Raw genomic sequence first — 27,397 nt, forward strand, 5'->3', positions numbered from 1 at the left:
ATGCACGTGTGTGTGTGTACATGTGTGTGCATGTGCATGCACGTGTGTGTGTGTGTGCACGTGTGTGCCTGCGTGCGCATCATTCTTGTCTTGGTGATATTGCACACAGAAACTTCACCGTCATGTACATCATTGCCTTACACATTTGCTGTCGCAAGGTCACTGCACCTTTGAATATTCTTCCTGCCGTTTCAGCTGAACTGCCTGGCATGGAAGTACCAACAAGAACTGCCCAAGTTGACGCCACCTCTTCTTCTCACGACCCTCCCGTGAGTACACGTTTGGGCGCCTAGGGCTAAGTCTAACATTTTGTCGTGTAAGAATGGCAAGAGTAAATCTTGAGATTTGTTTTCTTCCTGCTCTCTCCAGCACTGCTCTCCTGGAGAATGCTGCTCAATCTGTTTGCAGACCGTTGTTAGTCAGCCTGGGCAGAGCTGAGCTACCTTTAATAATTCCCAACTCCGCAAAGAGGAACAAGGTGGTCAGAAGGGCACTGCAGTGTCTGGTAAGGGAACTGCTGGCACGGACTTGGCTTAGTAATATAACCAGTCCAGCACTTCAAGACTCTAACCCAACTCGCATATGTAATGCAAACATTCAAAATAGGAGCAGAAGTCAGCCATTCAGCCCCTCAAACCTGCTCTGCCATTCAATAAGATCATGGCTGTGGGGGGGTGGCGGCACGATGGTTAGCACTGCTGCCTCACGGCACCGAGGACCTGGGTCTGATCCCGGCCCCAGGTCACTGTCTGTGTGGAATTTGCACATTCTCCCCGTGTGTGCGTAGGTCTGTAGCCATCTTACAAAGGGAAATATGGCCACTTGCAAAGAATCACGGGAAATATGGCCAATGCAGGATCCAGACAAACTCAGAGCTTAAGTGTATATTGGCCACTAGATAACCAGACGCGATCAAAACCCCCAGCCGATTTGCATTCTAATGGCCCATTTCCCCAGAACAAAAGACTTGTACTCAGGTATCAGATACAGATACAGACTCATCGGCGCCACTCTCTTCCACCCAGGAAGCCCAAACCTCAAGTCTTTGAAATGGGACAAAAAACATCTAATTCATGGTATGGTAAGCCATGTCAATGTCCACTCAGGACACCCCCAGCCATCAAGGCACCCGCCACTTTATTGGCTAAAATCAAAGGCGTAATCGAAGCCTGCCAAATTACTGGGTCCAAAGCTAAGGACCGCCCAAAAGAGCGCGAAACCCCTGAAGCATAAAAAGAGACAGTGCCATGTGTTCGGTCACTTTTGGCCTCGGCGCACCAGCACTCTCTTGGCCCGGCCTACGCCTGATACCAATTGCAGCACCACGACCAGAAGCAAGTTCAAGACCAACGATCGCTACCAGATGGTTGAGCCCAGCAGAAACGAAGTCACTTCTCCAGACCCAGCCACGCAAGATCCGAACAAAGGCCTTGTTCCTGTGCATAAAGCCGGGTGCCTGAAGGTAAGTACAGGTCGTTGTAGTGTTAGGTGTAATTTAGCTTGTAGTGTTTTATGTTGCATGTCGAAGTAATTCTTGTGTGTAAATAAACTATAATTGAACTTGAACTAACTACTGGTTGTTGGGTCTTGATCGATATCCGGTTAAACCTTGTGGTGGTATCATCTGATACCTGGCGACTCTGAAAGCAATATCATCATTAATAACTATCAGTATCCAGTTAAATAGAGCAACATTATTGGCGTCACCGGTGCAAATTGGCAACATTATTGGTGACTCTGACGGGACTCGATTTAGAAGTGATTTTGTCACTCCGAGAGAACCCACAAAACGTTGAATTAGAAATCCAATTGGGAATAATGAAAGAAACCACAAGTGTAAAGCCCGTATCGATCAAATCTCCAAGATTCGGAAGTGTGTATTAACTTGCATGCATACTAACAGGGATATAAGGTAACCTCGTTAGATTTTGTTGCATAAACTATCGGGAGTATTGTGAACCGGAAAATAGCTTAGGTCATACCCGCTATTCAAATCACCGCCTTATTCCCCCTGTCCCAAATTTATTGTAGACAAACAGAGATTACGGTAAGAAAAGAGATACTAGTAGCAATGGCAGCAAAGGCAATGGAACGCCTAATGAACCCGCAGGAACCCGAGGTTGCAGCGACCAGCAGAGCAGTGCCCAATATGGGAAGGGGAATTATGGAAGTATTTGAAGGGGAAAGGATGGCCCCTTTGGTCCGAGTTTTGTTCAAATGATGAGTCAGGTTCAGGAAGCATAGGACAAACCTGGTGGGACAACCTGACCGGGGTACATAAAAAGAACGTAGGGAAAGTTCGTAAGCCGATGGCAATCGTGTCCTGTCTGGCAAAATTGCGAGGCACAGAGGAGGTTGTGAGGATGTTCCGCAGACAGCTTGTTTGAGAAACAGGAGAAGAGTGAGGGGAATTTTAGTGAATGTTTAATTTTAGTTAATGAGCAACTCCGAGAGAAGCTAGCAGCTGAAGACAAGGAGCTGGCTGGTGTCAAACAGGCACACGAATCTTGTTTAGTTCATCTTAGCAGCTTTCAGACACAATACGATAAGGCCTACCAAGATACACAACGCACAGTTTTGGTCAGAGAAGAGACAGCACAACAGGTAGAACAGTTAAAAAAACAATGCGCAGATTTGAAGGCAGCTTTACGAGCACTCCATAGTTCCACAACGGAACAAAGGCAGAGTTCAGTAGACCACGCCAAATGTAGCCAACAAATATCCAGGTTACAGTCACTGCTCTCAGTGCACAACGGATTCAGAGACATCATTGGACCGAATTTAGATCAGGAAAATGGCCCCAATTGGCAGGAACTCAATGAAACTGCCCATAGATATGTAGAAGACACTGAGAATCAGAATAGAGCTCCCCAGACCCCGAAAAGGAAAGCACCCGCACCACCGACTGCACAGGCAGCACACAACCCCATGAATCTGGTCACCACGCAGTGCAAGTCACCGATTGACGATGAGCCCGATTTCGTGTACACCACCCCATCATCCATCACACAATTGAGAGATGCCTGTGCCAAAATTGAACCATTCCAACCCACAGCAGACCCACACCATTTCTTTGAGCGAGTAAGACAACAGACAGTTATGTACGGTCTGGACGAACCGGAGGAAGTGAAGCTTATAGTAATGAGCCTTGACCCATCCGTTAGTTCAGCATTACCCGATCCACAGAATGTAGGAGGAGGAAGCCTCCAGGAGATGAAGGCAGCTATTCTAGACGCAATTGGTTACAACAGAGGAGACCCCATAGAAGGTCTAAACCGTTGTAGACAAAAGAAGGGAGAGCATCCGACTGCATACGCAGGACACCTTTGGATACACTTTAAAGAGGTCTTTGGGGATTTAGTCCGCGCACACTTAGATAATGACAACACAACCAAATGGGCCCGCACTTTAGTCTCCCACGCCACAGAAGCAGGTCAAAAAGCCTGTGTGAATTACGACCCTGCAGACGCCACACATAATGAAGTGTGGGTTTTAAAGAGACTCTCCAGAGCTTGGGAACAATCCCTACATAGAAAGGCAGATCAGGAGAAGGCAGGAGCCAATATGAACCCAGTAAGGACACATCAGCACCCCGCATGGGTAAATGAGGGAAGAAATGAAGGACAGGACCCCAGAGTACAGACACCACGAGGATGCTATAATTGTGGACAGCAAGGACATTACGCCCGTGAATGCAACGCCCCCCCCGAACCAGCAACGGAACCAGCAATCGAACGCCCCATCTACGAACAATGTTAGGCCCACACATAGCATTAGCGCCCGATCAAATAATGCAGCGACCAATAGCACAGATTGACTCCCCAACTTGATTCTGCGACACACTCTGGGACAAATCAGGCAGACCAATAGTCACAGGCACAGTCCGGGGACATCCAGTAGAGTTCCTTTAGGACACAGGAGGGTCCCGTACCACTTCTAAACTCCTCCACAATGTTTCAGCGCGACAAATGGCCCACCACAGACACCATCACTCTTAGTGGGTTTACAGGACATGTACAGCAGGGATATTCAACTCGGAAACATAAATACCAAGCACCCCGTTGTTTTAGTGGATTTGCCCCAAACAGCAGAGCACATTTTAGGAATCGACTTCATGCGCTCACACAACCTTTCCTTTGACCCCGTGAATAAGTGTGTTTGGAAAATGGCCAGAACAGCAAGAGCTCCCGCCACCGCTCACAGGAGACTACGAACACAAAATCTGCTCAGTAGGTGACTGTTGGTTTGATCCGCAAGCCATTAGCACAGATAAGACGATTAGAGAGGTCCTAAGGAATCATAAAACATCCTTCGCCCAGCACAAGCACGATTGTGGAAAAATTCCAGGAACAGTCACTATTACAGGTCCCGATCCCAAGCCCCAGAAGCAATATGGTTTCCCACAGCAAGCCGAGGGAGAAATTGCAAAAGTAATTCAAAGTTTGCTAGACCAAGGCGTAATTTGGCCCGTAGCCTCAACAAACAATGCCCCAATTTGGCCCGTAAGAAAACCAGACGGTTCCTGGAGAGTAACCATAGATTACAGAGAACTCAATAAAGTAACTCCATTAATAGCCCCAACTGTTGCCACGAGTCCCGAAACAATGCTAAAGCAGGGAGTACATGCTAAGTATTTTATGGTACTGGACATTAGCAGTGGCTTTTGGTCCATTCTTTTCGATAAGAATTGCCAATACAAATTCACCTTCACATTCCAAGGACAGCAATATACATGGACATGCCTTCCGCAAGGTTTCCACAACTCCCCCTCCATTTTTCACCGGCAATTGGCAAACGGACTATCCAAATTTTCCTGACCTGAATGCCTCATTCAGGATGTGGACGACTTGCTCCTACAAACTGACACAAAGGAAGAGCACGTTAAGCTTCTTTCCGAATTATTAGGTCTCCTACACTCAATTGGCTGTAAAGTTAACCCGAAAAAAGCCCAGATCCTAAAAGAAAAGGTACTTTACTTAGGCACCATTATCACACACGGGAAAAGAGAGAACAGAAACGGATTGAATCGATAGTTAAATTGCCCTTGCCCCACAATGTCACTGCACTCCGGTCATTTTTAGGATTAGTTGGGTATTGTAGGAACCACATAGATGGTTTTGCCACAAAGGCAGCCACACTTTCTGAGCTCCTTAAAAAGAACGTCCCATGGGAATGACTTCCTCAACACATGGACGCCATTGATGAATTAAAACGCGCCCTAGGTACAGCCCCCGCTTTGCAGGTACCTGACCCACACTCTCCATACACCATAGAAGTAGCGACCATCAACCAAACCCTATCAGCCGTACTACTCCAAGAAAGACATGATCGTTTAGGACCCATAGCTTATGCCTCACGAGTTTTGGGTCCAGTGGAGAAAGGATTTTCAGCCTGCGAATGGCACTTGCTTGCAGTTTTTTGGGCAGTTCAATATTTTGCATATATTACAGGCCTCAACCCCGTAACGATTTTAACCAAGCACACCCCAACGCAGCTACTGTTAGATGGTAGGTTAAAGGACGGTTCACTTAGCCAGATCAGAGCAGCTCGCTGGACCCTGCTCCTACAAGGAAGGGACATCACAGTTAAATGGACAAAGACCCACACATTTTTAGCGGATAATTTACAGTATGAAGGAAACCCACATGAGTGCCAGATCATTGCAGCCAAACACCACACAGGACCCTTTATTCAAAATCGCTACACCCACGTGTAGGTAGTAAAGCACAGAATCCCCCGACCACGGATAACTCTTAAAAAATTTATGTAGGTGGTTCTGCCACCAAAAGAATAACAGGATGCGGTATTTATGTGGAAGCCGCGCAGGGACGCGCATTAGAGGAGATATCACTAAAATTGCCAGGTCATTTAGGATCGCAAGAAGCCGAATTGGCAGCAATTGCATATGTAGCGCAGCACCCAGATTCTTTCCCGACCCCCGCAGATATATATTCAGACAGTTTATATGTCGTAATAGTTTGACGGAATTTCTGCCCCTGTGGGAATCTAGAGGATTTATATCCGCTGACGGTAAACCCCTACACTCAGCCCCATTATTGAAGCACATTCTTGAAACAGCTAAAGACCGAACATATGGCATAATAAAAGTCAGAAGCCATCATCGTTCGTCCCCACCCGGTTAATGTAAAGGCAGACGCCCTAGCAAAGGCAGGATCACGACACGGTCACTTTTGGCAACCCCCCGAGAATGAGCCGATACACGCAGTCCAGGTCTCACAGACAAGTATCGAATTTACAGCTAGATTATATTGGTCCCATCCCCCCCCCTGCAGAAATGTTTTTAAATATGTGTTTGTAGTGATCGACACCTTCACAAAATGGGTGGAAGCATTTCCCTCCAGGACAAACACGGCTAAGGCAACAGCCAAGATTTTAACGTAGCAGATATTTACACGATGGGGACTCCTCCGCAGTATTGAATCGGACCAAGGTTCTCATTTTACAGGCAGAGTTATGCAGAATGTCCTGACAATTTTCGGCATCAAACAGAAGTTCCATATTGCTTATCACCCACAATCCAGTGGCATTGTGGAACGTATGAATCGGACCCTGAAAGCGACTATTAGGAAAGTGGTGCAACAGCACACCACCACATGGGACATGGTTCTCCCATTCGCCCTTATGTTTATTAGGAATACAGTATCCAGTTCCACAGGATTCACCCCCTACACCCTCATGACCAGACGACCCATGAAAGGAACTGAATATTTATTAGGACTTGATTTGGCCAGTCCCACAGTCACCTCCCTCACCCACGAAAAAGCAGTCCAACAGGTCACGGAAAATATTAAAGCAGCCCAGCTCGCTGCAGCTGTCCGACTAGGCGCTAGGAAAAAGCAGAGTAAGGCCTGCTTTGATAAAACAGTCCACCCAGTAGAGTATACAGTCGGTCAGCAAGTGATGGTTTCCCTATATAATCCCAGTTCGTTCCTCTCCCCTAAATTTGCAGGACCCTACTCCATTTCGGATAAAGTGAGCCCCTCGGTGTACAAAATAATGTACCCTAATGGACAATCAGGTTGGTTCCATATCATCCAGCTTAAAGTTTATGGAACCCAATGCAGCCACTCACACCACGTCTCCCTGGCAATGGCAGCCAAGTACGCCCCGTCCACTGACAACCTAGCCCAACCCTTCCCCAGCCAGGACAGCACGTCCACAGACCCGGCCGTGTCTCCACCCACAGGTACGACTTTCCACCTTGAACTTGATTCAAACGCTAGTGAGAGCACTCCAGACTTATTGGAAATCAACGAGCAATGGCACAACCACCCAGGCTCCAGTCGCTCCAGCCCCTGGAACCACAACCAAGACATGTTTGGCCCCCTATACCCCCTTTCATTGCCACAGCTAGAGCCACCGCCACCGCCCGATGAGAAAAATTTGCCCTTTGCAGCTACCGCCCCTTATGACCAAAGAATTCCCCATTGGCACCGCAATAACTCATATCGATTGATAAGGAACGACCCACGCAGCCACGGCATGAAAACGCTAGACACGACTTTGGCAACCGGGAGATGGTGATGACTCAGAGTCTAACTCCCGTTCCGGTAACCTTTTTTGATACTGAACCCTGAGGGTGGCCAGTTGATGAGAAAAAGGAACCAACTGAGATTTACAGTGTCCTATTTTCTGATGGAGCCTGCCCGCTTTCTTTCTGACCTTACATGGTTTTAGTTAATGCCACTTCGACATGGAATTTTTTGATACAGTTTATTCTTCCGGTCTCACATGTTTTAATTAATGTCGTCCATTTACTAAATTCCTTGATGCAGTCATGATTATTCTTCTGCACATTGTTGGAGTCCATATGTTACAAATTCTTTCTGCTCGTGTAAGATCACCCAGGCAGTGGAGTAACGGCACTAATCCCCGCCCTGCCTGAGGACCCCCTATATATTCAGTCAGCCAAGCTCGGGTAGAGGAGCAACGGCACTGATCACCGCCCTACCCGAGGAACTCCACCCATTCTTGCCCTGCCGCGGCTCACATGCACCCCATGTTCCCGTCATTGCGAGTAATTTGGAAAAGTTCTTAACACTCCTTACTGTCCTTGGCAGGTCTTTGTTTCCCCTTATCTGCTCTTTTTGCGTGTGGTTTAATGAATGCTTTTTATCACAGTCTCTGCACTCAACTCTTTACTTTCAGTGACTCTTTGGTCGCTACCCCAACTGCTATTTACATGTTCAACACACTTGGTTGTAACAAAATTTGCTGCCATACGCATCGACCACAAGCTGCGAGATTCCTTGCTCTTTAACAGAATTTTTTTTTTCTCGGATGTCTTATCTCCAAAATGTTTTTTTTTAAATGAAGGAGTCACACATGGTGACGATTCTAATGGGTAATTGAAGTTCAGAAGAGAAAGACAAATAAAACAAGATATTAACCAAAGGTAATAACAGATATTATGCTTGCACCCCCAGTAATATACGAAGAACGAAGAACAAAAAGACAAGAAAATGAAGACAGAACTGATGACCTCCATTATGATCATCGTTGGATCCCTACAACTGTGCGCGTTACAAGCTTTTTTACCCTACGCCACACCAGCCCTGAACATGATCACACAACATGATACCCCTAGACCCGGACACCACACCACACATAGAGATACACACTGATACCCCTACATGGTGTGAAAACATTGTAAAATGGTATTCCCTCTCCTATACAGTAGAAGCCCTTTTGGTAATAGCAATATTCTGCAGTGTCGTTCAGACACTCAGACTCCGCAAATAGCGAAGGAGAGCCTCCCGCTCCCCGATATATACACTCCGAGCACCTTTCCTTGGAATCCACCAAACACCACAAACCTTTTAAACCTTTTTTTTCTGACGAAATAAAGATTGTATTTTTCTGTGAGTGTAATGACTTAAGTAGAAATGTGCTGCTGCTGTTGTTTAAAATGTCTGTATTGTACATAAGTTCCATTTGATATGTGCCAGCAGCATGAGTGTAGCTTAGGTAATGACAGTTAGAGGTTCCCTTGTGTAAATAAGTTAAATGCATGATTAAATGTTTACAGTGGCCCCTTAGAATTTATGAATGTGTGATGTATTAAAAACTTAGGTAAATGCTCCAAAAACATAGGACTGAGTAGTGTAGAACCTGTCCTTGACCAAGGGTAACCGGCATACCAAAGAAGGATGAGGGACCAATAGTGTGATCCACCACGCTTCGCGTTCAGAATCAAGAGGACGGGACGTAGCCATCTGGGATGGCCACTTACAAAGGGAATTATGGCCACTTGCAAAGAATCACGGGAAATATGGCCAATGCAGGATCCAGACAAACTCAGAGCTTAAGTGTATATTGGCCACTAGATAACCAGACACGATCGAAACCCCTAGCCAATTTGCATTCTAATGGCCCATTTCCCCAGAACAAAATACTTGTACTCAGGTATCAAATACAGATAGTTTCATCGGCGCCACTCACTTCACCCAGGAAGCCCAAACAGCCACGGTCAATGACCGCTCAGGACACCCCCAGCCATCAAGGCACCCGCCCCTTTATTGGCTAAAATCGAAGGCAGTAATCGAAGCCTGCCGAATTATTGGGTCCAAAGCTGGGGACCACCCAAAAGAGCGTAAAACCCCTGAAGCATAAAAAGAGACAGTGCCATGTGTTCGGTCACTTTTGGCCTCGGCGCACTGGCACTCTCTTGGCCCGGCCTACGCCTGATACCAATTGCAGCACCATGACCACAAGCAAGTTCAAGACCAACGATCGCTACCAGACGGATGACAGAAACAAAGTCACTTCTCCAGACCCAGCCACACAAGATCTGAACAAAGGCCTTGTTCCTCTGCATGAAACCGGGTGCCTGAAGTTGAGTACAGGTTGTTGTAGTGTTAGGTGTAATTTAGCTTGTAGTGTTTTATGTTGCATGTCGAAGTAATTCTTGTGTGTAAATAAACTATTATTGAACTTGAACTAACTAACTGGTTGTTGGGTCTTTGATCGATATCCGGCTAAACCTTGTGGTGGTATCATCTGATACCTGGCGACTCTGAAAGCAATATCATCATTAATAACTATCAGTATCCAGTTAAATAGAGCAACATTATTGGCGTCTCCGGTGCAAATTGGCACCAGGTCTCACCTCCACAACACAAAGATGTGCAGGGTTGGTTGATTGTCCACACTAAAATTGCCCCTTAACTGGAAAAAAAGTATCATAGAATAGAATTTACAGTGCAGAAGGAGGCCATTCGGCCCATCGAGTCTGCACCGGCTCTTGGAAAGAGCACCCTACCCAAGGTCAACACCTCCACCCTATCCCCTTAACCCAGTAGCCCCACCCAACACTAAGGGCAATTTTGGACACTAAGGGCAATTTATCATGGCCAATCCACCTAACCTGCACATCTTTGGACTGTGGGAGGAAACCGGAGCACCCGGAGGAAACCCACGCACACACGGGGAGGACGTGCAGACTCCGCACAGACAGTGACCCAAGCCGGAATCGAACCTGGGACCCTGGAGCTGTGAAGCAATTGTGCTATCCACTATGCTACCGTGCTGTCCTATTGGGTACTTTAAGTTTTAAAAAAAGAAAATAAGATTCAGAAAATAAAGGCAGCACGGTAGCATGGTGGTTAGCACAATTGCTTCACAGCTCCAGGGTCCCAGGCTCGATTCCCGGCTTGGTTCACTGTCTGTGCGGAGTCTGCACGTTCTCCCCGTGGGTTTCCTCTGGGTGCTCTGGTTTCCTCACACAGTCCAAAGATGTGTAGGTTAGGTGGATTGGTCATGCTAAATTGCCCTTAGTGTCCAAAATTACCCTTAGTGTTGGGTCGGGTTACTGGGTTATGGGGATAGGGTGGAGGTGTTGACCTTGGGTAGGGTGCTCTTTCAAAGAGCCGGTGCAGACTCGATGGGCCGAATGGCCTCCTTCTGCACTGTAAATTGGCTATGGCTACGGCTATGGTAAGAACATGGCTGATCTGTCTTTTTTTTTAATTTAAAGCACTCAATTTTTTCCAATTAAGGGGCAATTTTTTCGTGTGGCCAATCCACCTACCCTACACATCTTTTTGGTTGTGGGGGCAAAACTCAAGCAAATACAGGGAGAATGTGCAAACTCCACATGGACAGTGACCCAGGGCTGAGATCGAATCTGGGACCTCGGCGCCATGAGGCAGCAGTGCTAACCACTGCACCACTGTGCTGCCCTCTGATCTGTCTGTGTTGAGTTCCACATTCCCATCTATCCCCAAGAACCTTTGATTCCCTCACCTAACAAGACTTTATTTACCTGTGCATTAAAAATCTTCAGTGACCCTGCTTCCATCGCGTTCTGAGGCAAGAGTTTCAAAGTCTGAGAGAAAATATTTCACCTTGTTTGTCCTGTAAGGGCGATCCCTAATTTTTTTTTAAAGTGCCCCCTAGTTCTGGACTCGCCCACAAGAGGAAACATCCTTTCCACGTCCACCGTGTCAAGACCATTCAGGATCTTATATATTTCAATCAAGTCACCCCTCACTCTTCTAAACTCCAGTAGAAACAGGCCCTGCCTGTCCAATTCCAGTACAAACAGGCCCTGCCTGTCCAACATTTCCTCATAAGACAATCCACTCATTCCAGGCATCAATCAAATAAACCTCCTCTGAACCACCTCCAACGAATTTACACCCTTCCTTAAATAAAAAGAAAAAACTACATGCACTATTCAAGATCTATTGGAAACCAGTGTTCCTGATTCAGGACAATCTGCTTATGTCAATGATCACTGGTTTAACTACCTAACTAGAAAGTTAACAGGACCAGCCAAATAGATACTGTGATGACCAGAATTAGTCAGAGGCTGGGAATTCTGCAGCGAGTAACTTGTCTCTGTATTTTCCCAAACCCTATCCAGCATTGACAAGGCACATATCAGGAGTGTGATAGAATACTCTGCACTTGCCTGGATGAGTGCAGCTCCAACAACACTCGGAGCTTGACGCCATCCAGGAATAAGCAGTCTGCTTAATTGGCACCCATCTACCACCTTTTAAAAAAATCTAAAGTGCCCTGTTTTTTTTTTCCCAATTAAAGGGCAATTTAGCGTGGCCAATCCACCTACCCTGCACATCTTTGGGTTGTGGGGGCGAAACCCACGCAGACACGGGGAGAATGTGCAAACTGCACATAGACAGTGACCCGGGGCCGGGATCGAACCCGGGTCCTCGGCGCTGTGAGGTAGCAGTGGTAACCACTGCGCCACCGTGTTGCCCCCCCAACCCCCATCTACCACTTTAAAACATTCATTCCCTCCATCAGTGATGCACAGTGTCAGCAGTGTGTACCTTCTACAAGATGCACTGCAGCAGCTCACCAAGGCTCCTTCAACAGCACATTCCAAACCCTTGACCTATACCCCCTAGAAGGAGAAGGGCAGCAGATACATGAGAACCACCACCTGCAAGTTCCCCTCCAAGTCACACACCATCCTGACTTGGAAGTATATTGCCATTTCTTCACTGTCGCTGGGTCAAAGTCCTGGAACTGATTCCTAAACAGCACTGTGGGGTACTTATAACTCACGGGTTACAGCGGTTCAAGAAGGCAGCTCATCACTGCCTTCTCGAGGGCACTAAATGCTGGCTGAGCCAGTGACACTCGTGTTCATGAATGAACTTAAGAGTAGCACGGTGGCACAGTGGTTAGCATTGCTGCCTACGGCGCGGAGGACCCGGGTTCGAATCCCGGCCCTGGGTCACTGTCCACGTGGAGTTTGCACATTCTCCCCGTGTTTGCGTGGGTTTCGCCCCCACAACCCAAAGATGTGCAACTTAGGTGGATTGGCCATGCTAAATTGTCCCTTAATTGGAAAAAATAATTGAGTACTCTAAATTTATTTAAAATAAGATTGAATTTAAAAGAAAAAGTGTATATATATATATATATATATATACACACATTTTAATTTGATAATCCCTATTGCATCTGTATCTTTTCTGTAGCAAACATAAAATCGAGTTATGAGGTGGCCAAACTCACATTGATTTGAGGAATTATGTCACCTTTTAATCATAAACGGTCTTTGCATTTTCAGAATTACACGCTACGAGATGAGTATGACGTGGATATCTTGGGCAGAATGATTTGCAATCTGTCACCACAGATCATCAAGACAAATATATCCCTCAAAGCTCTGGCAGAAGCATTCATGCAGTTCAGGTCCTGCAGAAAGCTCAGCAATGACCAGAAAAGAGAAGTTCGAAATAAAATTAGAGAATATTATGGGTAAGGCAATGGAGCTTTAAAACATTAATGGGACTTCCCAATGGCACAGTGAAGGATGGTATGTGGGTTTTGTATCTCTCTGATTCAATGAGTAAATTAAGGCACTAATGATATAAGGCAATCATTCCTCTGTACACCCAGGTTTGTCCCTGCTCTGTGTTGATTCAATTGATGTCAGGTCAGTTTTCAATTAATGTCAGATCAGGGATAAGGGGACCATTACAACTGGTCTCCATCCGTCTAGGCCAAAAAATAGAAAACATCAGCCAAGGTTCCCAACCTTGACTGCTATCTGTTGCCTTCCTTCCCACCTTGACTGCTATCTGCTGTCTTCCTTCCCACCTTGACCTCTATCTGTTGCCTTCCTTCCCCACTCCCCCATGTGAAAGGGCAGCTGGTGAAGGCATGGTTTGATTCCGCTGTGTTGCCTCTTGATGGTACCACCGATCAGCAGTGGTAATCTGGGCTCATGGGCAAGATACCAGAGAATGGAAGCTATCAGTGACACATTAAACAAGCAAGAGTCAGCATTCTGATGAGGAAAGAAGAGAATGCTCTGGGGGAGGATGAACGAGGGGGGGGGAACAAAACATAATATCAATTGAATTATAATTGAAAGTTCCATGGTGCAGAATATAGAGACCGAAGGAGGCCATTCAGCCCCTCCGGCCTGTTCCATAATTCAACAGATCCTAACTGATCTGTGATAAAACACCATCTCCAATGCCTCAACGTCTCACACGAGGCTGGGGTTGATTCAACTAAAAGTGGTGCACAGGGCGCACTTAACAAAGGCGAGGGTGAGCCGGTTGTTTGAGGGGATGGAGGATAGCTGTGAGCGGTGTGGGAGGGGCCCAGCCAATCATATCCATATGTTTTGGTCCTGCCCAAAGTTGGAGAAATTTTGGAGATCGTTTTTCAGTACCCTGTCTGACGTTCTACACATGGATTTGGAGCCGGGTTCCCTGGAGTCCCTATTCAGGGAGTCAGACCTGCAGGAGTTGCAGATGGGTACAGGAGCAGATGTGCGAGCCTTTGCCTCGTTGATCGCTTGCAGGCGGATCCTGTCGGGTTGGAAGTCAGCTTCTCCCCCCATTGCCTCAGTGTGACTGGGGGATTTAATGGTGTTCCTGTATTTGGAGAAGGTGATATTTGCTGTGAGAGGGACAGATGACGGGTTCCACAAGAGATGGGGTTTATTTATCTTACACTTGGGGAATCTGGTTGCCATCAAGGGATGGCGGGGGTTGTATTTATTGGTTTTAAAAACGTTAAAGTGTTGAAAATTTGAATAAAAATATTTTTTAAAAACAGCATATCCTTTTGGTAGCTAATCAGTCCAATGAATTCTAATGTTCCCGGCGTGTGTTTAAATTCCCAGTTTTCTAACAATCCTTATTTCTACTCTAGGAATCCCACTGCCTGGCAACCCGAACTGATACAGGATCTGGGACCTTTAGTTACACTCTTGTCAAAGGAAGACCTGACCATTCTTGCTGAAAAGGTACCCGAGTCTGCACCACTTTGTTCGGTTGACCATGTGCTGTGCCTTGGCACAGCTATCGAACCATCCTCCTTGCCCGTGTCTGTCAGCTTTGCCACCTTGTAGCTGGCCAGAGAGGTGATTTTTAGATTTGCGGCTGGATCTCTATAAAACGAATAACCATTTGAAGCAGGGGAAGGTACGAGGGTTGTGGCAAGAGAGGGTTAGTTTTAGATTAGAAGCAAAGGTCAATCATTGGCATGATAGGTTGAATGGTCTCTCTCAGTCATCAACCTCTACATTTCTTGTGCAGGTACACCATCACCATTTGCCGCAGAAGGCTGTGGAGGCCTGAGTGTCTTTAAGACCGAGACAGATAGGTTTTTGATCAATAAGGGGATCAGGGGTTATGGGGAGAAGGCAGGAGAATGGGGATGAGAAAATATCAGCCATGATTGAATGGCGGAGCAGACTCGATGGGCCGAGTGGCCCAATTCGGCTCCTATGTCTTATGGTCTTAAAACAGATCATACTCGACAGTTATACGCCCCAAATGTCTGAAAAATTATTTCTACAGTTTCATTCAGTGAATTTAAATGCTTTCATACATTCTATTTTTCCTTTTTCCTCCCCCTTTCTCCTCAGTTTCAGGATATACTATTGCAGTTAGCATTGGAAGTAGAGGGGATGGTCATTAATCAGGACTTCCTGGCTGTGGTGTTCCATGCTCTCAGAAAAACAAGTGGGAATGGCAAACCCTCCAGTCTGTCACCAGGTGAATTTCTTTTCCTTTACAGAGACCTGAGTCTACCTTGAAAAATGGCTCACCTCTCCGTGTGCACCTGTAACAAAGTCTTTCTTTCTGGAAGAGCTTTCTGCTTGGGTTTGGTTGATTTTTAAATTGCTTCTATTTTTCCCCAACCAATGTTAAATTTAATCCTGTCTGGTGGCGCCAACCTTGAAAGCAGTGGTCATTAGTCACTGCTATCTCAAGCTAGTTAAACAAGTTTGATGTCTGGAGGAGGCCATTTGACCCATCAAGCGGGTGCTAGCTCTTTGACAGAGCTGTATGGTTAGCCCAATTCAGCCACCCTCCAAAAGTCCCTTTTATTGAAAACGATTATTCAACCTGATTCCGCCGTCATTCAGGCTGCACATTCCAGTTCATAACAATTCGATCCTTTTTTAAAAAGGGGGGGGAGGGGCTAGAGGCAGTGCGAGAGTGGGCCCAGGAGGATTGAGAGGCAGTGCGAGAGTGGGCCCAGGAGGATTGAGAGGCAGTGCGAGAGCGGGCCCAGGAGGATTTAGAGGCGGTGTGGGAGTGGGCCCAGGAACATTGAGGGGCGGTGCGAGAATGGGCCCAGGAGGATTGAGAGGCAGTGCGAGAGTGGGCCCAGGAGGATTGAGAGGCAGTGCGAGAGTGGGCCCAGGTGGATTGAGAGGCAGTGTGAGTGGGCCGAGGAGCATCGAGAGGCAGTGTGGGAGTGGGCCCAGGAGCATTGAGAGGCAGTTGCGAGAGTGGACCCAGGAGGATTGAGAGGCAGTGCGAGAGTGGGCCCAGGAACATTGAGAGGCAGTGCGAGAGTGGGCCCAGGAGGATTGAGAGGCGGTGTGGGAGTGGGCCCAGGAGGATTGAGAGGCAGTGCGAGAGTGGGCCCAGGAGGATTGAGAGGCAGTGCGAGAGTGGGCCCAAGAGCATTGAGAGGCAGTGCGCGCGTGGGCCCAAGAGCATTGAGAGGCGTTGTGGGAGTGGGCCCAGGTGGATTGAGAGGCAGTGTGGGAGTGGGCCCAGGAACATTGAGAGGCAGTGTGAGAGTGGGCCCAAGAGCATTGAGAGGCGGTGTGGGAGTGTGCCCAGATGGATTGATTCCGCCGTCATTCAGGCTGCACATTCCAGTTCATAACAATTCGATCCTTTTTTTAAAAAGGAGGGGGGGACTAGAGGCAGTGTGAAAGTAGGCCCAGGAGGATTGAGAGGCAGTGCGAGAGTGGGCCCAGGAGGATTGAGAGGCAGTGCGAGAGCGGGCCCAGGAGGATTTAGAGGCGGTGTGGGAGTGGGCCCAGGAACATTGAGGGGCGGTGCGAGAATGGGCCCAGGAGGATTGAGAGGCAGTGCGAGAGTGGGCCCAGGAGGATTGAGAGGCAGTGCGAGAGTGGGCCCAGGTGGATTGAGAGGCAGTGTGAGTGGGCCGAGGAGCATCGAGAGGCAGTGTGGGAGTGGGCCCAGGAGCATTGAGAGGCAGTTGCGAGAGTGGACCCAGGAGGATTGAGAGGCAGTGCGAGAGTGGGCCCAGGAACATTGAGAGGCAGTGCGAGAGTGGGCCCAGGAGGATTGAGAGGCGGTGTGGGAGTGGGCCCAGGAGGATTGAGAGGCAGTGCGAGAGTGGGCCCAGGAGGATTGAGAGGCAGTGCGAGAGTGGGCCCAAGAGCATTGAGAGGCAGTGCGCGCGTGGGCCCAAGAGCATTGAGAGGCGTTGTGGGAGTGGGCCCAGGTGGATTGAGAGGCAGTGTGGGAGTGGGCCCAGGAACATTGAGAGGCAGTGTGAGAGTGGGCCCAAGAGCATTGAGAGGCGGTGTGGGAGTGTGCCCAGATGGATTGATTCCGCCGTCATTCAGGCTGCACATTCCAGTTCATAACAATTCGATCCTTTTTTTAAAAAGGAGGGGGGGACTAGAGGCAGTGTGAAAGTAGGCCCAGGAGGATTGAGAGGCAGTGCGAGAGTGGGCCCAGGAGGATTTAGAGGCAGTGCGAGAGTGGGCCCAGGAGGATTTAGAGGCAGTGTGGGAGTGGGCCCAGGAACATTGATGGGCGGTGCGAGAGTGGGCCCAGGAGGATTGAGAGGCAGTGCGAGAGTGGGCCCAGGAGCAGAGAGGCAGTGCGAGAGTGGGCCCAGGAGGATTGAGAGGCGGTGTGGGAGTGGGCCCAAGAGCATTGAGAGGCGGTGTGGGAGTGGGCCCAAGAGCATTGAGAGGCAGTGTGAAAGAGGGCCGAGGAGCATTTAGAGGCAGTGTGAGAGTGGACCCAGGAATATTGAGTGGCGGTGTGAGAGTGGGCCCAGGAACATTGAGAGGCAGTGTGAGAGTGGGCCCAGGAGGATTGAGAGGCAGTGTGAGAGTGGGCCCAGGAGCATTGAGAGGCGGTGTGAGAGTGGGCCCAGGAACATTGAGAGGCGGTGTGGAAGTGGGCCCAGGAACATTGAGAGGCGGTGTGAGAGTGGGCCCAGGAGGATTGAGAGGCGGTGTGAGAGTGGGCCCAGGAGCATTGAGAGGCGGTGTGAGAGTGGGCCCAGGAACATTGAGAGGCAGTGCGAGAGTGGGCCCAGGAACATTGAGAGGCGGTGTGAGAGTGGGCCCAGGAACATTGAGAGGCGGTGCTAGAGTGGGCCCAGGAACATTGAGAGGCTGTGTGGGAGTGGGCCCAGGAACATTGAGAGGCGGTGTGAGAGTGGGCCCAAGAGCATTGAGAGGCGGTGTGGGAGTGGGCCCAAGGGCATTGAGGGGTGTGTGGGAGTGGGCCCAGGAGTATTGAGAGGCGGTGTGGGAGTGGGCCAAGGAGCATTGAGAGGCAGTGCGAAAGTGGGCCCAGGTGGATTGAGAGGCAGTGTGAGATTCTGCCCAGGAGGATTGAGGGGCAGTGCGAGAGTGGGCCCAGGTGGATTGAGAGGCAGTGTGAGTGGGCCGAGGAGCATCGAGAGGCAGTGTGGGAGTGGGCCCAGGAACATTGAGAGGCAGTTGCGAGAGTGGACCCAGGAGGATTGAGAGGCGGTGTGAGAGTGGGCCCAGGAGCATTGAGAGGCAGTGCGAGAGTGGGCCCAGGAACATTGAGAGGCGGGTGTGGGAGTGGGCCCAGGAACACTGAGAGGCAGTGTGAGAGTGGGCCCAGGAGGATTGAGAGGCGGTGTGAGAGTGGGCCCAGGAGCATTGAGAGGCAGTGTGAGAGTGGACCCAGGAGCATTGAGAGGCGGTGTGAGAGTGGGCCCAGGAACATTGAGAGGCGGTGCTAGAGTGGGCCCAGGAACATTGAGAGGCTGTGTGGGAGTGGGCCCAGGAACATTGAGAGGTGGTGTGAGAGTGAGCCCAAGAGCATTGAGAGGCTGTGTGGGAGTGGGCCCAGGAACATTGAGAGGCGGTGTGAGAGTGGGCCCAAGAGCATTGAGAGGCGGTGTGGGAGTGGGCCCAAGGGCATTGAGGGGTGTGTGGGAGTGGTCCCAGGAGTATTGAGAGGCGGTGTGGGAGTGGGCCAAGGAGCATTGAGAGGCAGTGCGAAAGTGGGCCCAGGTGGATTGAGAGGCAGTGTGAGATTCTGCCCAGGAGGATTGAGGGGCAGTGCGAGAGTGGGCCCAGGTGGATTGAGAGGCAGTGTGAGTGGGCCGAGGAGCATCGAGAGGCAGTGTGGGAGTGGGCCCAGGAACATTGAGAGGCAGTTGCGAGAGTGGACCCAGGAGGATTGAGAGGCAGTGCGAGAGTGGGCCCAGGAACATTGAGAGGCAGTGCGAGAGTGGGCCCAGGAGGATTGAGAGGCGGTGTGGGAGTGGGCCCAGGAGAATTGAGAGGCAATGCGAGAGTGGGCCCAGGAACATTGAGAGGCGGTGTGTGAGTGGGCCCAGGAGGATTGAGAGGCAGTGCGAGAGTGGGCCCAGGAACATTGAGAGGCGGTGTGGGAGTGGGCCCAGGAGGATTGAGGGACAGTGTGAGATTCGGCCCAGGAGGACTGAGAGGCAGTGCGAGAGTGGGCCCAGGAACATTGAGAGGCAGTGTGGGAGTGGGCCGAGGAACATTGAGAGGCGGTGAGAGAGTGGGCCCAGGAGCATTGAGAGGCAGTGTGAGAGTGGGCCCAGGAGGATTGAGAGGCAGTGCGAGTGTGGGCCCAGGAGGATTGAGAGGCAGTGCGAGAGTGGGCCCAGGAACATTGAGAGGCGGTGTGAGATTCGGCCCAGGAGGATTGAGAGGCAGTGTGAGAGTGAGCCCAGGAGGATTGAGAGGCGGTGTGAGAGTGGGCCCAGGAGGATTGAGAGGCAGTGCGAGTGTGGGCCCAGGAACATTGAGAGGCGGTGTGGGAGTGGGCCCAGGAGGATCGAGAGGCAGTTGTGAGAGTGGGCCCAGGAGGATTGAGAGGCAGTGCGAGAGTGGGCCCAGGAGGATTGAGGGGCAGTGTGAGATTCGGCCCAGGAGGATTGAGAGGCAGTGTGGGAGTGGGCCCAGGAACATTGAGAGGCAGTGGGAGTGGGCCGAGGAACATTGAGAGGCGGTGCGAGAGTGGGCCCAGGAACATTGAGAGGCGGTGCGAGAGTGGACCCAGGAGCATTTGCAATAACCCTGGAGTTGGAGAGATTTAGAATGCAATGCTGGGGCTTGTAAGATAAGGTCCTGAGATCCTTATTTCATTCCTTCTCTCCAGATATAGGGCAGCACGGTAGCCTTGTGGATAGCACAATTGCTTCACAGCTCCAGGGTCCCAGGTTCGATTCCAGCTTGGGTCACTGTCTGTGCGGAGTCTGCACATCCTCCGCACATCCTCCCCGTGTGTGCGTGGGTTTCCTCCGGGTGCTCCGGTTTCCTCCCACAGTCCAAAGATGTGCAGGTTAGGTGGATTGGCCATGATAAATTGCCCTTAGTGTCCAAAATTGCCCTTAGTGTTGGGTGGGGTTACTGGGTTATGGGGATAGGGTGGCGGTGTTGACCTTGGGTAGGGTGCTCTTTCCAAGAGCCGGCGCAGACTTGATGGGCCGAATGGCCTCCTTCTGCACTGTAAATTCTATGATATCCAGCTTTTATCACGTCTGCTTTAGCCCCAAATCCTTGATGGACATGAAAAAAGGGAGGAATGGTGTGTAGGATTGTGGAGCCATGTGAGAGGAGTGGGCGGAATTGGATAACCTTTGGATGTGTAAATGTGATGGGGGCCAGAGCTTTTGGATCACCCGAACAAGAGGACCGCAGATATTTAACATGTGTAATTTTTTTTTAAATTGCAATGTAAAAATTCAAGCCATTCTGCCCAACATTGGTGTTGATCTCCATAAAGCCGCCCTTCAGGGTGACCAACCATCACTCCTGGATTGTTCTGTATCTGAGTCCTGTGTCCCGGGCTACAAGCTGCCAGGATGCAGTTTGTTCTGAAATGGATATTAAAACCCCGCCCTCCTCCCATCCTCAGCACTCTCTCTCAGCTCTGGACTGTACCCCCCCCACTCCCTGCCTCTCCACCTTTACACCCCCATCTCCCACCCCCCTCCAGCTGTGGACCATCCCCAACCCCATCTCATTGCTCTGGAACCCCACCACCACCATCCCCCTATGGCCACCTGCCTCTTAATATTTGCACGAGAGATCATCACCTTGTCACCCTGCTACCAAAACCCTGGATTCCCCTTACCTTCAGCAAATTATCTGTTACATTCTGAAATGTATTGGGCAGCACAGTAGCACAAGTGGATAGCACTGTGGCTTCACAGCGCCAGGGTCACAGGTTCGATTCCCCGTTGGGTCACTGTCTGTGCGTAGTCTGCACATTCTCCCCTGTCTGCGTGGGTTTCCTCCGGGTGCTCCGGTTTCCTCCCACAGTCCAAAGATGTGCAGGTTAGGTGGATTGGCCATGCTAAATTGCCCTTAGTGCCCAAAAATGTTAGGAGGGGTTATTGGGTTACGAGGATAGGGTGGAAGTGAGGGCTTAAGTGGGTCAGTGCAGACTCGATGGGCCGAATGGCCTCCTTCTGCACTGTATGTTCTATGTTGTCATAATCACCAATTATGAAGTGAATTCACAGCCTCGCAGCCCTCTTGTTCTTTATTTGAACAATAACCAATTCAAGGAAAACTTCCTGGCTGTATTTTAAGAATCCTGGGGATGGTGGGCGGCATGTGGTGCAGTGGATAGCACTGGGACTGCGGCGCTGAGGACCCGGGTTCGAATCCCGGCCCTGGGTCACTGTCCGCGTGGAGTTTGCACATTCTCCCCATGTCTGCGAGGGTTTCACCCCCACAATCCAAAGATGTGCAGGTTAGGTGGATTGGCCACGTTAAATTGCCCCTTGATTGGAAAAAAAAAATAATTGGGTACCCTAAATTTATGAAAAACAAAGAATCCTGGGAATTAACTTTGCGATTTTGAGACACAAGGGATGTTTGAATATCATCCCTTGTGTCTCAGTGACCAGAACTGAGCATGGTGAAGGAATCTGACCCAGCAATGTTCAGACATGATTTCCAGCTCTGCTGGGCCCATTGCCATCGAGCATTGAGATTCCCTGGGACTGGATTTAATGCAGCCCATCACGATGGGTACCATGGTGGCCAGACCCACTTAATTGTGGAAGAGGCCCCAGACCAGCCTTCCAGTCTCCTCCATGGAACTGACGGGGCATTCCTGCTGGTTCCACTACCGCGGTGGGCAAGTACCCCATGGGACTGACAAAATCCCAGCCCAGGTCCCTTTCAGATGGCACCCACGGCTATTTCCTGGAGAAAGTTTATTGGCTGATTCATTTTTATCCCCCGCATTCCATTTTTTTGCTACCGGTTGCAAAGGAAACCTCATCAACCAACGCCTTAATGTTGAATGTAGCCACTACCTGATGCTGATTACAGCAGAACTGACGTGGGTTAGTTTCAGTTTCAAGCCTGTTGCTGGTGTCAGTTTCCGTCACTGGTGGGATTGGCAACCCCACACACACACCTGAATCCTGCAAAGCTGCATGATTCATGGGGAGCATTTACATATAAATTGTTGACCTTTAAGTGAGCTGACTGCGCAGCCTCCTGGACCCTGGGGAGTGCTCTCTATCTGTCCCATTCACCAGTCCCAGAGCTAGAAATCTGGGATTTGACAATGATTGGGTTTGTTTTCTGCTTCTTTTCAAACAATGTTCAATTACCAGGTAAAAGCCAAATATTGTGGATGCTGGAAATCTGAAATAACAACTGAAAATGCTGGACAAACGCAGCTGGTCTGGCAGCATCTGTGGCAAGAGAAAATAAGTTCATGTTGTGAGTCCAGCATTTTCAGTTCACTTATCAGGAATTCTTTAAAACACATTCAAAGTAGGCCATTAGGTCCAACAAGTCCATGTTGGTGTTTGTTCAAAGAAAAAAAAGACTTGCATTTATATAGCACCTTCCATGACGATCAGGCTCCCAAAGCTTTTTTTTTTGTTGAAGCATAGTCACTGTTGCAAGGTAGGAAACATCACAGCCAATTTGCACACAGGAAACTCCCACAGACAGCAACGTGATGAATCATAGAATTTACATGCCGAAGGAGGCCATTCGGCCCATCGAGTCTGCACTGGCCCTTGGAAAGAGCACCCTACTTAAACCCACGCCACTGCCCTATCCCCGTAACCCAGTAACCCCACCTAACCTTTTGGACACAAAGGGGCAATTTAGCACGGCCAATCCACCTAACCTGCACATCTTTGAACTGGGGGAGGAAACGGAGCACCCGGAGAAAACTCACGCAGACACTGGGGGAAAGTGCAAACTCCACACAGTCACCCAGGACCCTGGAGCTGTGATGCAGCAGTGCTAACCACTGTGCCACCAGTTGATGTCCAGTTCATCTGTTTTTCGTGATGTTGGTTGAGGGATAGATATTGGCCCGAAGACACCAAGGACAACTCTTTGTCTTTGAAATAGTGTCATTGGATCTTTTATATCCTCCTGAGAGGGCAGATTTTAACATCTCATCCATAAGATAGCACTTCTGGCATTGAAATGAAATGAAATGAAAATCGCTTATTGTCACAAGTAGGCTTCAAATGAAGTTACTGTGAAAAGCCCCTAGTCGCCACATCAGCACTCTCGTTGCTGGAGCGGAGTGTCAGGCTAGATTTCTGCGCTCAAGTTCTGGAATGGGACTCGAATGTTCAACTTACTGGTCAAAGAGGCGAGTGTGCCACATGTTCTAACCTCTTTCTTGGGTGATCACTTGCTAATGACCATGATTGTCCACCTAAGAAATTCTGTGTCACTGTCACGGGTTCTGTGGGCCCTTGCATAACGGATGAGTCCGATCCTAGAGTCGCATCTCCAACCTCTGGTGTTTCCTGGAGGTGGGATTGTTCCTTGGACTTGAGGTCACCGGTACTCCTTTCTCTGGCCCCTTTTCTGGACTTCCTCTTGCCGTCGGACATTCTCGAAAAATTGTGTCCCTTCAATCAGAAGGTTCCTCCAAGTAGGTCTCTTCTGATCAAGGATATTCCAACATTGATGTCTATGTTGCATTTCTTGAGGTAAAGCTTCAGTGTGTCTCTGAAGCACTTCCCTTTGTCCTCCTCTTGTTCAGGAACTATCCTTGAGCTTGGTGAAGATTTGCTTTGGCAGTCGCGACTCTGGCATCCTAAGCAAATGGCCGGCCCAGTGGAGTTGGTTTCGGATGATCATGGCCTTGATGCTGGTGCTCTTGGCTCCTTCAAGGAAGCTGGTGTGAGTACACCTATCCTCCCAGGTGATGCGGAGAATCTGTCTCAGACAGTGTTGATGGTACCTCTCCAGGGCCTTGACGTGGCACTTGTATGTAGTACAAGTATATGAGCCAGATAGACGAGTTGGGACAATAGGGGCAGCACGGTGGCGCAGTGGTTAGCACTGCTGCCTCATGGCGCTGAGGACCCTGGTTCGGTCCCGGACCTGAGCCACTGTCCATGTGAAGTTTGCACATTCTCCCCGTGTTTGCGTGCCTCTCACCCCCACAACCCAAAGCTGTGCAGACTAGGTGGATTGGCCACGCTAAAATGCCCCTTAATTGGAAAAAAAGATTTGGGTATTCTAAATTTATTAAAAGAGTTGGGAGGATGACTGCTTTTTACACTACGATCTTGGTATCAACACAGATGTCATGGTCGTTGAAGACTCTCAAACTTAGGAGTCCGAAGGTGGCACTCACAGATTGGATACGCTGTTGGATCTCAGCATCGATGTCGGCCTTGGATGAGAGGTGGCTCTCCAGATGGGGAAAATGTTCCATACGTTCTATGTAAAACATTCTGAAATGTTTAACATCTTGGGTGTGATGGAACAGCCTCATTGCACCCACCTTGGTAATGCGATGAGGCCATTAAATCTCTCGAGAGGCTTCTCATGAGATTTGTGATGCTCAGAACGCCTCGGAGATCAACAACAACACAATAAACAATGTACATGAAACTATAAACATAGTGCAAAAGGCGTCTCCCTCCCTTACAGGTCCCACTTTTATTAACTCCATACTCTAAGCTAAACTAAACCCCCCCCCCCCCCCCCCCCCGTCTCCTGACGATTAATTTTCCGCGAAGAAGTTGACGAACGGTTGCCACCTCCGGGCGAACCCTAACAGTTACCCTCTCAAGGCGAACCTGATTTTCTCTGTGGTGATGTGAATCAATGTAAATACATGTAGGCTAGCTGGACACTAGAGGGAGCACCAGAAACATCACACACACACACTCAATCAGTAGATCAGTTAGATAGGACACGACCAATGGACATTCACGATACACACAGAGGTGACACAACCACAGGAGGGCATTACACCAACCCATATATAAAGGACACCACACTGTAGAGGGTGCCATCTCTGCTACTCCACTACTGGGCCGATATCTGGGGTTTGAGTATCTGTGTGTGTCTCTCTCCAGCTGGCACTGGAACTTCAGAGGCCAGGGGATGCCGCACTGGGACACCTCCACGGGAGAGAGCACTGAATCAAGCCTGCCGTTTATCCCTAACCGGAAGCCTGAGGCTTATATCACACAGATATCCAGACCCCCACCAATGCCCAGGTGATTCTCTCTCTTGCCGGTGGTGCAACACCCACCCGGTTCCTACTTCGCTGGAGTAGCTTTCCCAAGAGAGAGAATAGGACACTGCTGTTTATTACCTAACCAGCAGCCTGTCCTGAGTGAATCGTTCAAGATGACCCTAGATTCTCGAACCCGGAATTAAGGTGAGAAATATCTTAACAATGACTTGGTCAGAGATCGCTGGTGAGAGATTGAAGAATTTAAACGACTCCAATTATCAGCAAATCAAGGTTTATTGCAAAACCCAGGTCAAAATCATCAAACAGAAGAAATTATAATAAAATCTTAAACTCTAACACAAACTAAGTCTATTCAGAAAGTACTATAACGGACACAACGTTAAATCTTATTGTTACACAGTTTTAGCAATGACACAGAACACAAATCAAGTCCCCTTCCCCAAAGCCTCAACCACTATCAAGGTCAAGGGAGTTTCGCAAGCTGCTGCAGGGTACTTACAGTCACAGGCTGCAGGAGGTCAAGTCAAAGGTGGAGAGGTCAAGCCAAGAGACCCTCAATCGAAACACAGCCCCTTTTATATCCGTTTTACCTGGCCTTTTCCTGTGTTCGGCCAGCCCCTTTTGCATTGAATTGGTAAGGTTTAAAGTTCCCGCTGGTCCCGCCCCCTTTGAGCCGGTCAGAGCTGTCGACTTCCGGGTTTTCCTCCCCCTTTGCGTTGTATCGGTCCAAGTTTAAAGTTCCCGCTGGTCCCGCCCCCTTTGAGCCGGTCAGAGCTGTTCGCTTCCGGGTTCTCCTCGCAGGTCCGCTCCTTCCAGCCAGGCAGACCTGCCGCGATTTGAATTTGGCGCCGACTCCGCCCCCTCCACCCAGTGAGTTCCTGCCGGTGGCTTCTGTCAGGATTGGAGTACCTCCCCCAGGTCCGCCTCCAACTTGGTTTTTTTCTACCGTTTATCTTCAAGGGGCTTTTCCAGCGCAATATACTGAGCCCAGACAGTCTGCTTTTTGGGATAACAAGGTTAAGCTCTCTTGTGAAGATTTTCAAAGTCTTCCAGCTGCTCCGGAGATGGCTGCTATTCTCACCTTGCTAGGTTGATGGGGTGTTAATTGGATTCTGCTCTGGTGGAGGCCAAGTCATTTACATCTGCATGGGGCTATGACCATCCCATTGTCCTGCTTGCAGGCAGGCCCCTTACAGCATTACCATGCCCCTTTGTCTGTGTTTTAATCTCATCTAGTTGTCTGGCTCCTTCTTCCTTGTAGCTCCTGGGGGGGTTTGTAAATACCTATGCCCCTACTCAGCTCAGCGGACCAAGCCTGCTGGGAAGTTTTGTTACGTTCCCTTGGCTGAAAAGTGTCCAGTTTACAGTCTCTGGGTTTTATCCTTGGGCAGTCCAAAAAGGGCCGAATTGCCCGAAAACCTTACAACACACATGATCTGCCTCTTTCCAGTGGAGACAGTCAGTGAGTAGAGACACAGGGTTGATTCAATTTCATTCCCACCACGTGGATTGCAGCAACTGGTTAGTCAGTCTGGGTAGCTATAGTAGGATTAGCAGTAGTGTCGAAACCGAGTAATATAAGTGTAAATAGTTTAATAAACGTGTTGAAGTTATCTCCATGTCTGAACTTTCCTTTGTCAAGTGCACCACAAGGAAGCCGCTTATGTTACACCTAGAACATAACAAATCATTCTCCAAACATAGAAAGCTAGCCATGTCCGACAGCCAGGCCTCTGACTTTGGGGGCTTTGAGTTCCTCCAAGCTAATAGTATTTGTCTCCGGGCTACCAGGGAAGCAAAGACCAGAACGCCTGCCTCTTTCTCCTCCTGGATTCCCGGATCTTCCAACACCCTGAAAATCACCACCTCTGGACTCAGCCCCACCCTTGTTTTTAACACCGTGGACATGACGTCTGCAA

The 27,397-nt window shown here is 49.3% G+C and overlaps 1 protein-coding gene across 1 annotated transcript in view; it reads left to right on the forward strand.

Moving 5' to 3' along the window:
- LOC140394326 (otoancorin-like) overlaps positions 1 to 27,397 on the forward strand; it is a 104,942-nt gene that overhangs the window by 53,548 nt on the left and 23,997 nt on the right. Inside the window, exons 18-22 of the mRNA XM_072481502.1 lie at positions 196 to 269; positions 370 to 505; positions 13,067 to 13,257; positions 14,668 to 14,761; positions 15,386 to 15,515. Of these exons, the coding sequence (XP_072337603.1) occupies positions 196 to 269; positions 370 to 505; positions 13,067 to 13,257; positions 14,668 to 14,761; positions 15,386 to 15,515 (625 nt within the window). The remainder of the gene's footprint in view (positions 1 to 195; positions 270 to 369; positions 506 to 13,066; positions 13,258 to 14,667; positions 14,762 to 15,385; positions 15,516 to 27,397) is intronic.

The sequence above is a fragment of the Scyliorhinus torazame genome, chromosome 17 (genome assembly GCF_047496885.1).
Source record: "Scyliorhinus torazame isolate Kashiwa2021f chromosome 17, sScyTor2.1, whole genome shotgun sequence".
Classification (NCBI taxonomy): Eukaryota; Metazoa; Chordata; class Chondrichthyes; order Carcharhiniformes; family Scyliorhinidae; genus Scyliorhinus; species Scyliorhinus torazame.